A 17,631-nucleotide genomic window follows, 5' to 3' on the forward strand; every position below is an offset into this window, starting at 1 on the left:
GTGTTGGTTGTGCCGTCAGCTTACGGATCGCCGTGCTCGGTGGATATCGCATGGGAAGCGAGTTATACTCCCCGACACCATTGGCCGGGCGCCGTTCGGCCCTCATCTCACTCGGCCCGACGACGTAAGCAATAATTCGATTAGTAGTGAATACGAGACAGCGCAGTTATTCCGAAGCTGTGCGGCGTATAAACATTACCAGAGACTGGTATTTCGCTGCAAAAAAAGACATCGCTACCTACCTGTCACCAAAATCATCATCACACGGCCGCAATTCTACGATGGCTCACCGAGCTCCTATCCTCTTGGATCACTTCCGCGATCAATTGCAAAAGCACCCTTCATTAATTGCGGTTGAGGACGGCACAAAATCGCCGGACCAGAAAACCTGGGAGAGAATCACATACGCACAGCTGGATGCTCTGTCTGAGCAATGGAGCAACCGTCTTCGCCTGGCTGGCATTCGCACCGGCTGCGTGGTTCCCCTTTTATCTAACAGATCAATTGCCATGGTAGCCGCTACATTGGCAATCTTGAAACTTCGCGCGGCTTATGTGCCCATGGACACATGCTCGTGGGGACAAGATAGAATAGAAACCGTTCTCAGAACCGTTGGCCCACAGCTGATCGTGTCAACGTCCACATGTCAGCAGGGTCAGTACCCATACCCAGTTTTGGTTCTGGGCCCCTGTGACTCCGGTGACTCCGGTGACTCCGGTGAGATAGCAGCGTATAATGAATCACACTGCGTACTAGAAGATGAGGACTTCGAAGAGAGAGGGAACGATCTGGCATACATCATCTTCACATCCGGCACAACTGGGAAACCGAAAGGAGTGCAGATCGGACAGACATCGATTTCCCGTTATGTGAAAGAGGGAGGTGATTTGCCATTTAATTTCAACACCAAACATGGCACAAGGGTATTGCTTATATGCTCGATTGCTTTTGACGGTGAGTGTACCTAATTCCTCATCATACAAGTGTTCCTCTAACCTTGAGCATACAGTCTGTGCTGGGGTCATGTTCAGTACCCTCTGTAACGGCGGAACCCTGGTTCTAGCTGATCCATCTACATTTGAAGTCGCCGCCAGAACATGTCATATTCTACCATTGACTCCAAGTATTTTAGTTACATTGGATCCTGGAGCTGGCTTCGACACAGTGGAAGCGATTTTCCTCGGTGGCGAAAGTCCAAGCCCATCCCTGATAGAGGCATGGTCCTCTCCCCGCCGGAGGATCTACAATTCTTATGGGCCAACCGAGACAACCTGTACAGCCCTTATGGGGGAACTCAAGCCAGGATCCCCTGTTACCATCGGCTTTCCAGTCTCATATAGCACTGTCATATTGCTTGATTCGGCGGGTATGGAATCCACAGAAGGTGAAATCTGTATTTCTGGCCTAGGTCTGGCGTGGGGATACTTCCGTGACACAGATCGAACCAACAACGCTTTTTTCAGAAGGGGCGAGGCAATGATTTACAAAACTGGTGACTATGGGAAATGGACCGAGAACGGACTACTTTTCTGTGGCCGTAGAGACGGTGTGGTCAAGAATAGAGGGTTCTTGATCAACCTCGAAGCGGACGTCGAGCCTGCTTTGCAGTCCTTTGGCAAAGTCGACAGAGCATCAGCTTTCATGTCACAGGGTCGGCTAGTTGCTTTCGTTACGCCAGTGTCTGCCAAGGAGGGGCTTCGCGATCATCTCGAACGTACCGTATCCTCCTTTCTAGTCCCTGACACGATTTACTCACTGGATGAGTTCCCCACGACAGGCAACGGAAAAGTTGACCGAAAAGGCCTGATGCGTATGCATGAGCTGGAGCAATCATCAGATACAGCCATCGAGAGTGGACTGGGTCCATCTGAAGCAGTTCGTAGAGGGCTTTCATATGTCCTCCAACTTCCAACATCACGTATTCTCCAGACATCGTCTTTCCGCCAGCTTGGAGGCCACTCCCTAGCAGCAGTTATGCTAGTCTCGGTACTCAGGAGAATGGGGTTTGGTATCAATGTCGCCCGAGTGCTTCTATTAGATACAGTTGAGACTATAGCTGCGGCTGTCAAAACGTTGGCCGATGATTCATATGCCCCCTTCGCTCCTGATGATGCGACAGAACGGCTAATGCATGAGATGAGGACCACCTTGCCGCTTGAAGGTGCGACTCTCGCGCCTATGGCCGACATTCAAACCAGGATGCTCAGCGGCAGTGTAGCCAGTCCGGGTCTGTCATTTATCAAGACGTCCTTCACTTTCCATCATCCGGGTAAACAAGACCTTTCATCCATCCTCCGCGATTCTTGGCTTCGTCTTTGTCTACGGCACGAGATCCTGAGGACTTCCTTTGTCCTAAGCGCATCAAATGGAGTCCAAGTGATAGCCAAGGAGCCGGGGTTCTCGTGGGAGGAGGAGATCGCTATAGAATCTGAATGGGAATTAGTGTGTCGACGCAAAGAGCTTCTGGCTGTGGACGACTTTGTAGACTTTGACGTAGAGGATCAAGCGTCACTGTCCAGAGTTGTTCTAGTTGTCGCTCCCAGCAAGCGAACGCGGTTCATTTGGACAGTCCATCACAGCTTGATTGACGGATGGTCGATGGCAACTCTTATGCGAGACTTTGCCGACTGTCTCGAAAATAGACCAATCCCGGCACCACCACAATTTGCTCGAGTTGTCCAAGAGATAGATCGGCTCCGGGTCGAGTCCTCAGATAGGGCTGTCTCATTCTGGAAGGGATACTTGGAAGGATACACACCAGTCCCAAGACTTCGAGTATCACCACCAACTGATGTTAGCGACTACACGCAAGCAACTTTATCACGAAGATTGACCACCAGCGTGTCTGAACTGGAGGCTGTGGCAAAAGATCGATTTCAAGTATCACCGGCCACGTTGCTTTACGCCGCTTGGGGACTTCTCATTTCCAGGTACTCGGGAACAGACCGGGCAGTGCTAGGCGCCGTTCTATCTGGACGGAGCTTACCGATACCTGGCATAGAGAACATTGTTGGCCCATTAATTAATGTATTACCACTGGCCATAGATACTCGAGAGGACCAGCCAACACACAATTTCGTTCAAGCTGCGTTCAGACGGCTATGTGATGTCTTGGAATTTCAGTGGTCTCCTGCTTCATTGATCCAAGATGGCTGTGGATGCAACCCTGCAGAGCTCTTCGAGACACTCTTCGCTTCGCAGTATGGCTTCCCAGAATCTCCTTGGGATTCACTCGCGGTTTCTCAACCCAGCGATATCCGCTATCTTGAGGCGACTCAAGTTCCACTCACTGTTCTGTTGAATGGTGCTGAGGGCCACTTTGACGTCCAATTTATTTATCGCCGGTCACATTTCAGCAATACCGTCATCCAAAGAATGATTTCTCACCTCGATAATCTCCTCACGTCCCTGACTACTGCGGATCCAAACACAGAATTGAGAAACGTGACGAGAAAAATGCTCGAGGCGGATCGACAGTATCGAATATCGAATGAAAAACCTAGTCAGCTGGATAGCTCTCGCGAAGTGCCGCAGAATCTAGTCGAGGCTATCGAAAACTCCATCCAAGCGCATGCTGACATGTATGCAGTCGAAGCACCGACGGGGAGCCTCACATATCGGGAGTTTGGAAGACTGACAGAGCACATCGTCGCGTGTATTCTGCAACACAACGGACGGGGCAATGTTATCTGCGTGGTCAGTGATGGTTCTCTACTTTGGCTTCTTGCCATGATTGCAACAGTCCGAGCAGGCGCTATCTACTGTCCAATTGATGAGAAATTGCCTCGCGTCAGAAAGGATTACATGATTCGAAATAGTGGAGCTACCTTGGTTCTATTTACCAAGTCTAGTCATGAGCCGGTATGCGACGGGATTCCATCTTTAGTCATGGAGTCCATTATAGCGAGCATCTCTTCAAGTTCCGCATTAGCCACTCCAGTCAGTCGTAATCATCCCAGTGGTGATGATGTCGCTTGCTTGATCTTCACTTCAGGAAGTACCGGCCTGCCTAAAGGTATGAGCGACCCATCCAAGGTGCCATTGACCTAGACTTTGTTACTGACTATTTGGAAGCCGTGCAACTGCAGCACAAAGGCATTCTTAATGTTGTTTCCCAGCCAGAGGGGCGACTGTACTCCCGTCCAGGCCAGCGTAATGCACAAATGCTGTCCCTTGGGTTTGATTGCTGCATCAAAGAGGTCTTCTCTACTATCTGCTTTGGCGCAGCCTTGGTTCTGAAAGACCCAGAGAACCCTATTGCCCATCTTACGAGAGTTGATGCAACTATGGCAACCCCATCCCTGCTCGCAACCTTAGAACCTGACGACTATCCTAATCTCAAAGTTATCACCGCGGCTGGAGAAGCCGTGTCTCAGGTTCTTAACGATAAATGGGCTTTCGGAAGAACTTTGATCAATGGGTATGGCCCTGCCGAGTGCACTTTAATATCGACCACAGCAATCCTCCACCCGGGAAGCAAAGTGTCAATCGGTAAGCCACTCTCAGGTTTATCATGCTACTTGCTCGACTCCTATGGACGCCCCGTGCCTATAGGAGTCAGTGGAGAAATATGTATCTCGGGAGTACAGGTTACTCCGGGATATCTTTGCAATGAGCAAGAAACAGCCAGACGCTTCCTTAGTGACCCTCTCAGACCTGGCCAAACGATGTTCCGGACCGGAGACATCGGAAGGAAGCTAGAAGATGGGAACATTGAGTACATTGGACGAGAAGATGATCAAATCAAGCTCCGCGGTTTTCGAATCGACCTCGGCGAGGTTCAAAGTACAATCTCCAAGCTTGCCACTGAGGCCAAAAACGTTGCCCTAGTGGTGTCTAACGGTAATCTGCTTGCTTTTATGACGCCTGAGAACATCGACGTCGAGAGCTTAAGTAAAAGCTTGGAGTTGCACCTCCCGCAGTACGCCGTCCCACATCGAATCATCGCGCTTGCAAAACTCCCTACCTCGGCAAATAACAAGGTTGACTCATTTACATTGCGCACGTATTTGAAAGATCAAGGAACTAGTGGTGTTGCTGTGGAAGAGCCTGAAACGGATACGCAGAGAAATCTTGCAGCTATCTGGGCAGATGTGCTTAGGCGCGATCTGAACCAGATGCCCATCGGTCCCAGTGACCGTTTCTTTGAACTCGGAGGCCACTCCTTACTGCAGATCAAAGTCGCTCAATCCATTTTCAAACACTGGGATATCCGGCCATTGCCACTCAAGCATGTCATTCGCCACCATAGCCTTCGGGATCTGTCGTTTGCCATCGATGAGCTTGTAAGTAATTCGACGAGCAAGGTGTCAACTACACCATTCCTTGAGAGTTCTCCGGTTCCACGAGACGGCCCGCTTCCTCTCTCGTACCTCGAGAAAGAAATGCTTCTCAACCACCTCATATCTGGCGGCTCACCGGCAGGAAACATGAACTTTGTCTGCAGTATTCGAGGTAATATCGACGCCGGGGTCTTGGCAGATGCGTTCCAGAGAGTTACTGCAGATATCGAAGTGTTTCGAACCAGGTACTCTGTTGTAGCCGGGACTCTCTTCCGACAACAGGCTCCAGCAACTGCTCATATTCCTTGTGTGGTCCAAACTGGCAACCTCAACTCATTTGTCCACCAGAAAATCACCAGATCCTTTGATCTTAGCATAGAACCGCCGTTGGACGTCTCAATCATCATAGGGGACCCAGTACAAATAATGCTGGTGGTTGTTATGTCACACGTCGTCGGTGACGCAGCCACAATGGCAACTTATCTCAACCGAGTCTCTCAGACATATAATCTCTTAACTTCGAACGTCTCAAAGGCCAAGCTGACTACCACACCAGATGCTTTGACCTATATCGACTGGGCGCAATGGGCTTCAGCACTCGAACACAATCCCCGTACCCTCGCATTCTGGTCATCGTATCTTTCCAACCCCCCCTCCCCGCTTACATTCGGAAATCTTTCCCCTGGAGCAGTAACTTACATGGGCTTTACTCGCTCCTGGACGCTCCCTTCCTCAATGCAACGCAATCTATCCAAGCTTGCAGAGAAATCTACTGTAACGATGCATCAGCTCATCTTAGGAGCCGTATTCATTACTCTGCAGTGCGTTGATCGCCGAGACGACATCCTGCTCGCAGCTCCTTTCATGCACCGTTCAGAACCCGGAACTGAGTCGATCCCAGGCCTCTTCCTCGACAGGCTCGTCCTCAGGATTCAGCGGCTTTCTGGCCAGATCTCCCTCTTCAGTTTCCTCTCTTCCATACGCGAAACTAGTCAGCAAGCTCTCGCACACATCGTTCCCTACCAATCCCTCCGCTCTCATCTCGCCCACAAGCCAAGCCTCATCAATCCACTCTTCCAAGTTATGGTAGCCTACCACATTGCCGCTGAACAGCAACCACTGCTTGAGCTTCACGGCGCAGAAGTACAGCCCATCCCATGCCGTGAAACAGGTGGCTCCAAGTTCCCTTTAAAGATTGAGTTCACCGAGACAGCAATTGAGGATCTCCGGGTTGATATAGAATATGACATGGGATGCATCAGCGAAGATATTGCCATGAGGCTTGAATTTGCGCTTTCTTTTACGTTACAGCTTATGGTTACTGAGAAGGATGTTGGGGATATTATTCAGCTGGTTGAGATGTCGTTTCGTCCTGGCACAGAACATGGACAAGTGGAATCGGTCTCAAGGCAGACTAACGGAGAAAACAAGACAGATTCTCTCATGGGAGAAACAAGGATCGAAATGAGCCTCAAGAATGCAGTTTCCGAGTGTCTGGGACTTGAAACCGAGACAATAGACCCTGAGCAGTCATTTTGGGATCTCAGTGGTCATAGTATGGATGCTCTGAAACTTCAACACCTATGTGAGAAGCGAGGAGTGCGGGTGGGACTACGGGATATCTTCATTTCCCGGAGTATTTTAGAGCTATCAGCTTGCGCCGGGACGATTTAATGTAGGATTCAGATCTCAATTACATATTTAAATGCTTTTTCCACGTATCAATTGTTAATAGTCATTCATAATCGCCCTGATTTCACTAGCAGGGAACAGGAAGATTTACAAGCAACGAGAGATCTCTGAGCGGCAAAGACTCTGTGTGATCCTCTGTTACGGCAGGTAAATGGTGTGTCATAAAGGTCATACGACACCAGACCAGGCTTCCATAACGATCAAGTTTCAAGAGAATGACATCCTGTTGGCTAGCGCTCAAGTCCCTATTCGTCTGAGACATGGATATAGAGGTAGGGATCTACAATCTATTCTTGGCTAGGCCCGCTTCTTCGGAGGAAGTCCAGCCCAATTCGGAGGCCGAAAAACGCATGGATAGACCTCCGAAACATTGGGGCACGGCGGAAACGGAGGGTTGCATCTTGCCACACTTGCTCAGCCGAGCTTATTCTGTGTCATATCAGGGGAGCTGAAAGTGCCTAATGGAGAGTTGCAATGCAATACCATGCTTTCACACTATATATAGGCTTCGTACGAGCTCAAGCCGAACGGAGTTTAGGTTCGCCGCAGAAGCAATTACACGCTACAAGTTATTCAGTCTTCGCTACACACGCATTCAGAATGTCCCCCAGTGCCGAGGTGATAGTTTCTGTTCCGACAAGCCTCAGTGGCATCAACGGTGACTATCCAGTCAAGACGCACAAGAAGTTACCCAACGGGCATTTCGATGCAGAGAGTCTTGCTCTTGGACGTCTTACCCCTTATGACGTCCTGACGGCTGCCCTTCCTCTACCGGCTCCAATTTCGGCTACAGACTTCTGGTGGCGAGAGACTGGACCTCTTATGAGCAAGCTTTTCTCCAAAGCCAACTGCTCCCTTTACACACATTACCAAAATCTAATTCTATATCATACCCATATTGTTCCGTTACTGGGACCTCGGCCCCCCATTGAGAATTCGGTGCAGCCCTCTACGAGATATGCACCATGGAGGTCCTTCCTGACGGATGACTTCTCTCCTCTGGAGCCGAGTTGGAACATGAGTGGCAACTCCAACTCACAAAGCACAATTCGTCTTGGAATTGAACCGGTGGGCTTTGAAGCCGGAACGGCTGCGGACCCCTTCAACCAAGCTGCCGTGACGCAGTTCATGCACTCACGCGAGGCCACTGAATTGGGCGCCAACCTCTCTTTGTTCGAACACTTTCGCCACGATCTTTTCGTCGGTCCAGAATCTTATGCCGAGTTGAGAGCCAAGGTCCCGGAAGGAGAGCATACCACGCAGAGCTTCATGGCGTTTGATTTCGACGCAGGTCGAGTCACCACCAAAGCCTACTTCTTTCCCATTCTTGTATCGCTGAAAACTGGACTGAGCACGACACAGGTGGTGTCAAATTCCATCATACGTCTGGCGCACAAGAGCGATGTATGGGGTGTGCAAGCCATCGCCGCCTTGTCGGTCATAGAGGCATGGATGGCTGGCTACGGCGGCGCGGCAAAGACCGAGATGATCAGCGTTGACTGTGTGAATGAGGCACGATCGCGCATCAAGATCTATGTGCGCATGCCATACACTTCTCTGCGGAAGGTGAAGGAAGCATACTGTCTGGGTGGGCGTTTGACGGATGACAACACAGCCGAGGGCCTGCAACTGCTGGAAAAGCTATGGAGGACTGTCTTCGGAGTAGTTGATGAGGAGTTCGAGCTGCCACAGAACACTCATCGTACAGCAGGTACAATCTTCAATTTCGAGCTACGGCCGGGAAAATGGTTCCCCGAGGCTAAGGTATACTTGCCAGTCCGACATTACTGCGAAAGCGATTTGCAGATCGCCAGTCGGTTGCAAGCCTTCTTTGGAAAGCTCGGATGGCACGATGCGGAGCGAGAGTATTCCAAGGATCTCCAGGACTTGTTGTAAGTCATTCATTATCTCCAACATAGACCTATACAGAAGCTAACCGTACCAGTCCTCAACACCCATTGTCCTCATCAACAGGGACACATACATATCTCTCATTTTCATACAAGAAGCACAAAGGGGTCTATATGACAATGTACTACAGTCCCAGGGTATATAGCACGGATCGCAATGATCTGATTCAATGTGAAGAGTCATAAATGTACTATTTTGTGAGGAGGGGCGTGTTTGTTCAATTTGCTATTGAGCATTATCATATCAATCCGGCTGATCTTCACAAATACACTACATTTTCTTGTGAAAAGTGCCGTGCATCTGCAGAGCATGAGGTAAATATCTGGAAAATATAAAGAGCTCGTTGCAACTGTGACATTTAATAGGAGCTAGGATCCGTAGGGTCAAGATTCCAAAATCCCTAGCCAATACCGTCAGCAAGATGCTTCTTACCAGATGATTCAATCTACTCACCCAGTCAAACGACGTGACAGGGTCCTGCATGTCTATACTCCCTATTTCCGATAGATCAAGCAATGGGGTTTGTCTTGCGGATTCTGCCGATGCCGATAAACTTGGCGGAACTGCTGAAGGCGAGGCAGTAGTTGATGACCATATTCCGGGAATCACACCATTCCGAGGGAGGACAGTCTGGAATGGCGTCAAAGGGAGGTTTGCCGGCGCGTTTTTGGCAAGACAATTGGATATGATACGATTAATGACTTTCCACATCGGCGTAGCTTCTCGTCCTCTCGTATCCATTGTCTTCTTCAAGACCTCTACTGCGCGAGCCCGGAGTAAACTGTGATTCGGCGCTTTGAATTCAGGTGTTTCAAGTTCCGAGACAATGTGCATGATAGATTGAAAACAGGCATGGCCACCAATATGCCATTGAAACTTCTGGGCATCTTGGTCATCCGGCATGGAGTTCAAACTCTCAATAAGGCTGACTGACTTTGCCAATACTCTAAACACCTTCGTTAGACTTCGTTGCAATACGCGAATGGGAAATGAGAGTTTCTGCATCGATGTTAATGGTGTCATACGCACGTTTGTCTGATTTCAGGGGACACTGCGGCCTCCCTATATTGTTTTGGTGTTCGCAGCCAGAAGATGGACCAGCATCGCCATTCAATAACTGCAGCAAGGCCAAGGGCCATGCGCTGCTGAGGAACCTGCGGATCGCAGTATCGTAGGTACTGGGTTTGGAGATGAGAGACCATTTCATCCACCATGCTTCGAACCTCTTCAAATAAAGACTGAAGCTCTGCGATTGGATACAAATTACCGTTGCCGTTAAGAGCCGATGACTTGATTCTCCGCTCCAGCCTGTAAGTGCTTCGAACTATTCTTCGGAAGCATTGGATGCCATTCAGGCGAATCAAGTGGCCTGTCATGTCGGTAAATCCGGGAGGCGAGTATGTCTCCGCACCGAGATGTGCTCCTTCCACAAGGTCGTCATCACAGACGTTTCTTGGCAGTAATGTGGTGTAATCCTCGTCTGATATCGTGGGCTCCTGGCCTCGACCTTCTGCGGAGCGGAAGTCGAGGTGGCATATCTGATGCCACAGTCTACGGCGTGTCTCAACCTGTACAACGTCCATATTGCTTGACGGGAATAATGATGGCTCTCTGTGAAGGCCTTGTGAGAGAGCCATTTTGACAGCGAGACCAAGGAGGGTCCAGGTTCTTGCCATGCCATCTTCACGTGATTGGCAAGTCTGAGGCCAGTTAGACGCATCAGAGAATCACGACACGGGTACCTTCAACTTACCAGAAGTAGTACAAATGCCTGGAGAACTTCGATACTTGGCGTTACTAAGAAGTTTTCTCTCCCTAGTCCAAGTTCCACACCTCTTTGGAACTGGGCGAGGAGTGCCTCCTTCTCTGCACCAAATTGCAGCATGACATTTTCCGCTGAGAGACTATTGATGGCTGAGTAGAATATAGCCAGCGCTAAGGGTTCAAAAGTATGGAGGGCTTGGTCAGGCCTTGGGGCTTCAGCCTCCTGGTGCCCTGTAGTTGGAGTGGCCGTACCATATGTATAGTTGATATACTGGGTGAACCGTCGCTGAAGCGTCGGCTTGTGGACCAGTCTTGTCATCGGATCGACGTTGGAATAGAATATGTTAAGCAATGCCAAGCAGTCGTCTGCGGAATTGGGTGCCGAAGCCGTGAGGCTGTCCACAGTGGTAGCAGAAAACGGGAATGGGGGAGTTGCCTGGTCTGTTGGTGAGCTTTCCACTGGCTCGCCGCCAGATTCATCCCCAAGCAGCATTTTAACATCATGGATCTAGTTTCTTTAGTGTCAAAAAAAACATGAAATCATGAGCGCAGACAGACATACCTGATCAGCTAAGAGAGCGTAATGTAGGGATGAGACCCAGCGAGACTGGCCTTCCTCGGCCTCCAAGAGCAAAGCACCATCAAAACCATCGGTCGACAAAGTTTCGGCTCGCGGATTTGGCGATGCGCCTTTCACCTGATCAACGTCACGGGGGTTTTCGGAGCTATATACTCTCACGTCAGGCGATTGCGAGATGCTGCCACCACTGACGATTGCCCGCTCCAAAAGTCGTTCCAGCCGTTCGAGGCGATTGCGTATCTCTTCTTGGCCAGTTCGCAGGTTGCTCCTCGAAACACGATTGCCTTCACGGGCGTGAGAAGGATTATGTGAGGCTGGCTGTGGACTAGCATAGATACAAGCACGATTTCCCTTCTTACATGGCGTACAGGTGGGCTGCGTATGATCACACTTGACCTTTCGACGGCGACATGTCAGGCACGCGGTGATTGTGCGCTGCCGGGCCTTTTGTATGCCATCGGAGTTGCTTGAACGAGGACTGCTCACCGAGAGCCGCGAAAAAGGAGTCGTAGAATCCATAATACGGGGTTGCAACCTCGGATTAAGAAAACAATGGGGGATCACAAGGAATGTGATGGAGGAAATGGTGCGTCTGTGGCCTGAGCGTTCGGGTTGCAACTTTCAGCTACGTATTACCATTGGGGACATGCGTCACGTGCACTCCATTTTATTTCACCAATCATACAAATCTTAGCAAAATTAAAATGAAACGACTATATAGGTATTTACAACAAAAGAAAAGAGGATATAGACTGGAGCCGCGAGTATACTGTCCCTCCGTATCGCCGTTCCCCTTTGATTTTTTCTAGCGTGGCCAATACCTCTTCCAGGATTCCGAAAGACGCTTCTTCCATTTAGTAGACTGTTTTGGCAGCAATTGGGACAAAGTTTTCAGTTAACTAAAGCTTCTGCATTGAATGAGTTACAAATAGTTTGAACACAAAGTCTCGATTCCATATATTATCTCCTGGTACATGGCGGGGTGGGTGAGTTTCCCGGCTTCTAGCAAACATTATCATGTGACTGGAGATTCTCATTGTAGCAGCTCCGTACGAGCGGAGCTTTTGAAGCGATGTCGCCAGGGAAAGTTTTAATACGAACGATTCGAACAGCGCAAAGACGCATATTCGGATTGAACGGGTTTTCCGTTCCTTTAAGAGTTTGGTCCCAGACACCTGGCGAACCCAGGAACTCTTTTACAGTTCGGTAAAGAAACCGTACATGCGAGATAGCTAGACTCGTGCCACTCTTCTGCTCAGCTTCTAGCAGGTACTTATAATAAGACGTTACTCGCCACCTGGTGAGTTCAGCCCTTAGTTCCTCTTTCTCTGTTGTTGTTGGAGCTATTGTTAGCTTGAGAGCGAAATCAGGATCTTCCCCCTTCAGCAAACGCCAGTCTCAGGAGTCTCAATGGCCCGGTTAATGCTCTAGGTATCTGGAACAGTTCAGACACGCCTGAAATGCGATGGATTCAAAGGGTCCAGAGTTTTGTGGAAGATAGCGGTGATATCCGATGGCAGACTTTGCAGCCGAAGTTTTAGGTCGGATAGACGGACGTCATCTGCAAGGCCCTCTATCAGAGACTGCTTGATGAGATGGACCCCCAGGAGTACAAAGTAGAGGAGCTGACAGGGGCGTGTATCTTACTTTTAAAAAGAGCTATATAGTAATTCTTCTAGCCTGCCCAAGGATATTTCTCCACTAAAAAACTTACATTAAATGAGATAGTAAGTCTTAACTGAGTATTACTGTCTTATTAATTTAAACTTTATATATATAAACTTCCATTGTCTTTTGAATATAATGTAGTCAATAAGCAAGCGTAACAGAGAAATAAGCATTGCACTTTTCCCTCTTATATTTAATATTTTATTTAACTAAACAATTCTTAATAACTAAAAATACTAGTGTAGTTAATAAGTAAGTGAGTCATTATTATGACCTCAGCAACTCCATCACGTATACCCCACATTTTCCATCACACAACCTGCAGGTAGATCAGTGCCAAGACCTCACAATTACAGGTGATCCATCACGATCAGTACTGATCCAGCAGGATTACCACTGATCCTACAACAAACCTCACTGATCACCAATATCATCTATCAGTACATAGATTACATTTATTAGCACTTTTATAGACTTAGCTTACTAGCTATTAATAAGACTTCTTTATATTCATAAGCCTAGCTTACATTACAGGATTATTAAGAGACATAATGACCTATTGCTCAGTACAATGCCCTATATATTCTCTAAATATAAACCTAGTACGGACTAGTTTCCCTGTTTACAACCCCAACTGTCACATACCGCCTACAAGATCGTTGTCAAAAGCAACTATCCAACAGACCCCAATTTCGCTTCAAATCGCCCAGGGGCCGACGAAAGTCCTTACCGGTGTCGGCCATGCTTCTCGTTGTTGGAAGTGGCATTTTAGACATATACTCCGATTAATAGGTACTTGAGCTCTTATTTGTCACTCCTCCCTAAAACATTTCGAAGATTAATCCGTGTATTTTCTGGCTTGTTGCAGCAGAACCAGGCGCCGTATAATATAAATGGTGCCCAATGGTAAGGTGTAGCTGTTTCTTTCTTCGCTCGAATGCTTTTGCATGTGTACTGGAGAGCATCAGCTAGATTGACAACTGGTCCTAGGTTCCGCGTATCAAGAGGGCTTAGGAAGTACTCAAAGAAGGTTTCCGTGAAGATCCTGCCTGTCGTGGACTGAATCGGCCACAAAGCAGCTATAATGGATGCGGCGCCCCCGGCGAGAAATGCCGACAACAGTCCTAGCGGCTCATCCCCTCCGAGTGAGAAGTCCTGGACGCCGCTCTCGCAGGCTATGATGTTTATGTGAGGCGACCGTAGTGCAAGAGCCGCAACGTGATGCAGCGTCAATTGCTCGTGTTGCCATCCCAGGACAAGGCCCTGCCGCAAGATATCGTGCCCATCACGCCATCCGTGTCCGTGAAAGTGAACTAGGTTAGCGTTCTCGGCACCTCTTGCAAACGACTTGGTATCGAGGGCGGATCCTAGTACCGGAGCGCTGTCGAGCCGTGTGCCGAGCCTGGTTAGGGAATCGTATATCTGGATTTGCTCCGTTTGCAGCTCATTATTCCCATTATCATTTTCGTACGCCCCGAAAACGGCTGCACGCCATTCGCTCTGCCGATCGGCCCCTACAGAAGGAGCCTCGAGTCGTTTAAGGCAACTGACCAAGACATGCAGTGACGGGACGTAGGCAACCGCATTGCGGTCGATCAAAGGCTCGCCGTTCAAATCGAGGGCGTGCAGCGGAAGGTTGTGCATACAGCCCGTGGGCGAAAGGACAAGGACATCACCCTCCTCGCACAGTTCTTTCAACGGATGAATTAAAGGAGTGAAGCCGGATAGAGTTCGCCGCCAGTCGGCACTGTCGAGCCTTGCCGTGCTTAGGTGTTGGGCCTTCTCCTCTATATAATCGACGGATGTGTCAAGTTCGACAAGGCTAAGCCTCCGAGATATTCCATCATCGTCCCTTGAGAACTGTAATGCGAGAAGCAGCAGTCGGGGTTCTGGGTCAAGGTGCACGGTGATCCAGTCTACAAAGACCAGTCTCCTCGCTGATGCACTGGATACCCAGAGCATATCCTGGAAGCTCACATCTGCCTTTGGAGATGTTTCCACTTGCCTTGTGCTTGGTTCATCTCCACCTGTACAGTTTCGGAGCCATGTTGAGTAGGCGTACGCCTTGCTCTTCTGGACCCATGCCCACGTCAGATCATTATCATCCAACTCGTAACAGATGGCCAAGGCTGTGTCATAGAGTAGCGTTTGTAGAGATCCCGTATTAAAGGCCTGGGCTGCAATCAGTGACTCCAGGCTGTCACCGCCGCTGTGAATCTTCTGCTTAATCTGTGATCTCAAGGTCAAACAATCTTCAAAGCACTTCAAGGCCTCAAAGAGTCCATCGGTTTTCGTTTCGAAGCCGGCGCCTGCGGCCCCCAGTTGTTCCTCATCCATGTAGCTCCCTGCCGCCAAGATGTAACAGAGAATGCCCCGACAGAGGAGGTACCGAGCTTCTTCTTGGGGATGGCCTTCTTTCCGAAGACGCTGCGCTTCGCTGTTCATATTTTTCATGACAGACCTGAACGAGAGGACAGACCCGCTCTGCACCGCAAGGTAGAGATCGTACAGGAACTTAGTCGGCTCAAAGACTTTGCGCGTTTCAATTCCTGTGCGGGACAACGGTCTATGCAAGGGTTGCAGACAGCTTCTGTCTGTATTTTCGGCGGATGTTCGAGAAAAAGCTTCCGTTTCGTCGCTAGATGTGGCCATGAACGTAAACATTGTTTTGAGATATGAGACCTCTAGCATCAGAGGCAGCAAGCCATCTGGCTTGGGGCGCAAACTCGAGCAGGTTGTCTCCACATCCTGAAGCATATCAGCGATGGCTGGCCATGAATCTTCACGCTCCTCTCCTGAAATGGCCCGCAACTCCTCCAAGACCTCGGCGAGAAGTAGCACCTTCTCGACGTAGGGGCCATGTCGTCCTGCAGCCTTGTCTCGGGCCACACCAGGCTCCAAATCTGCAGCTACCCGGTCCAAGACCGCGATCCGCGCCTCGTGCGACGCTCTAGTCGGCTCAACCTTCGCCCTCCAGAGCAGGATCTCTGCCTCGGATACTAGCTCGTCGTCTTTAAGCCGGCAGCAGTATGAAAAGTATTTTTCTGCGTGCACCGTGGCGAGTTCACCGCGGTGAGCGATTAGGTACTCCAAGCACTGCTTCTTATGCATCCGCTCGAAGAACGGCAGTCTCGAGCATATGGGCAACTCCAACAGTTCGTCACGGCGGGCCAATGCCGATACCAGATCTTCTGTAGTCGAGCATATCATGTCACAGCGCCGGAACTCGAACTGGACGCCGCTCAGGAGATCGCCTGCCCGCTCGCAGAGGGCCCGCAGGGCGTCATGGATAGCGAATCCGAGCTGCGACATCTCTTCACTCAAGCCAAGTCCCGAGTGGATCTCTGCGGCATACTCCGCTGTTTCCCTTGCACCTTCAAAGTCTCCAGCAGCCTGAAACTTCTCTACAAGATGGAGAAGAAGTCGAATGGTGATGGTTTTATCGGGCTCTGAGTCTAGGTAACGTAGCCTGAGAACATGGCACTTTTCCGTCGCCTTCGAGCATCCACCTTCTGTTTCATGCAGCACTTCCAGAGTGCCTTTTGCACTTTCCGAGTCCCCGTCCTGAAGTTGGATTTTTGCAAGGCGGAGCAGGACGTCTTTGGTGAATGGACTACCCTGCTGTGGTTGAGCCACGGCCAAGCGCCCGAAATGATCAATCGGCTTGTTTATGAAATATTCGATGATCTCGAGAGCCTCAAAACCTAGGTGCGCAGATATGAGTCCGTTGATGATGGACTGGATGATCTCACTCGACGGCTGAAATGAGGGACTCTCTGTTCCTTCGCCATATCGACGGTGCAAATCATATATCTCGAGGGCATAGTATCCGACGCGGATCTACAGAATGTCAGCTGCACACGGCGAGCATTCACGCCCGCTGCCTAGATGTCACGTACGTTGGCTTCAATTCCCTCGTCAAGATATGACTCCGAGTCTATGCTATGCTTCTTCCACATAGTCTCCGCAACTTGAAGGGCCGCGAACAAATGTCCCTGCATCGACACGCCCAGATAAGCGGCCTGAAGGGCCAGTACGTCATCGAGAATGTCCCCGGAACCGGTACCGTCTGGAGAAGTAGTAGCCTTGCAGTCATGGATTTGCTTGGATGCCGAGGCTTGATCCCCACTGACGATGTAAACACGAACCACCTCGGATGTAAGTGCGGCGGTAGAGGCTGATGTGCTCGACCCTTCTACGAAAATCTCCGACAGCGCACCGACAAAGTCTCCGAGTTCGCATTTCTGCCTGCTAGCCTGGATGCGGGCTGTGTCTGTTTTTAGAGCAGGTTCGTTTACCAGTTCCTGAGGTATCAGCACAGGTGAGGATGACATGATATTGGAGGTAGTGGACGCAGTCACGATCAGTACCCTGGATCGAGACTAGTTTCTCCGTGGAGAGGTTTTATCCTTGAGACTATAAATCTCGAAGCGGAAGATATTCAGTACAGCAAAGCGTGCAGGCAGGCCTGGCGTGACGTTATCAGCAAGTTCGCTAACTTTAGCTTTAGAGCTCTTAAGATGTCAGACTGATGGGATAGGAACGTTAAGATGAAGTAGGCATATAGTGCAAACAGCCCGAAATGGTGAGTTGATGTCAGCTGATGTATCTGTCTTACTTGACTAGCCTCATTCAGGCGTTGATGGCTGTGCAATTAAGAAGTTGGCCGGTCGGATTTACTTTCTTCCTCCAACAACGAAGAGCATCACGTTGGAGGACTGTGTTGCTTTTCAG

The 17,631-nt window shown here is 49.7% G+C and overlaps 4 protein-coding genes across 4 annotated transcripts; 2 read left to right on the forward strand and 2 right to left on the reverse strand.

Moving 5' to 3' along the window:
- Window positions 1-281: 281 nt before the first annotated feature.
- FOBCDRAFT_277557 (nonribosomal peptide synthase GliP2) lies at window positions 282-6,956 on the forward strand (the record flags this gene model as incomplete). The annotated part of the gene is made up of 3 exons (XM_031189279.3): window positions 282-954; window positions 1,010-4,015; window positions 4,075-6,956. 3 exons carry the CDS (start codon window positions 282-284, stop codon window positions 6,954-6,956), a joined length of 6,561 nt encoding a protein of 2,186 aa, XP_031036544.3.
- A 618-nt stretch (window positions 6,957-7,574) lies between these two features.
- Window positions 7,575-9,070, forward strand: FOBCDRAFT_242253 (dimethylallyl tryptophan synthase GliD2; the record flags this gene model as incomplete). The annotated part of the gene is made up of 2 exons (XM_059610464.1): window positions 7,575-8,866; window positions 8,920-9,070. 2 exons carry the CDS (start codon window positions 7,575-7,577, stop codon window positions 9,068-9,070), a joined length of 1,443 nt encoding a protein of 480 aa, XP_059467704.1.
- On the reverse strand, window positions 9,044-11,807 carry FOBCDRAFT_165441 (putative C6 transcription factor). The gene is made up of 5 exons (XM_031189277.3): window positions 11,212-11,807; window positions 10,639-11,157; window positions 9,915-10,585; window positions 9,339-9,831; window positions 9,044-9,285 (listed from the first exon to the last, which is right to left on the reverse strand). Exons 1-5 carry the CDS (start codon window positions 11,746-11,748, stop codon window positions 9,244-9,246), a joined length of 2,262 nt encoding a protein of 753 aa, XP_031036542.2. The 5' UTR covers window positions 11,749-11,807; the 3' UTR covers window positions 9,044-9,243.
- A 1,846-nt stretch (window positions 11,808-13,653) lies between these two features.
- FOBCDRAFT_262884 (CHAT domain-containing protein) lies at window positions 13,654-17,231 on the reverse strand (the record flags this gene model as incomplete). Its single annotated transcript, XM_031189276.3, has 2 exons — window positions 13,654-16,737; window positions 16,797-17,231. 2 exons carry the CDS (start codon window positions 17,229-17,231, stop codon window positions 13,702-13,704), a joined length of 3,471 nt encoding a protein of 1,156 aa, XP_031036541.2. The 3' UTR covers window positions 13,654-13,701.
- Window positions 17,232-17,631: the final 400 nt, after the last annotated feature.

Source organism: Fusarium oxysporum, chromosome VIII (assembly GCF_013085055.1).
Source record: "Fusarium oxysporum Fo47 chromosome VIII, complete sequence".
Classification (NCBI taxonomy): domain Eukaryota; kingdom Fungi; phylum Ascomycota; class Sordariomycetes; order Hypocreales; family Nectriaceae; genus Fusarium; species Fusarium oxysporum.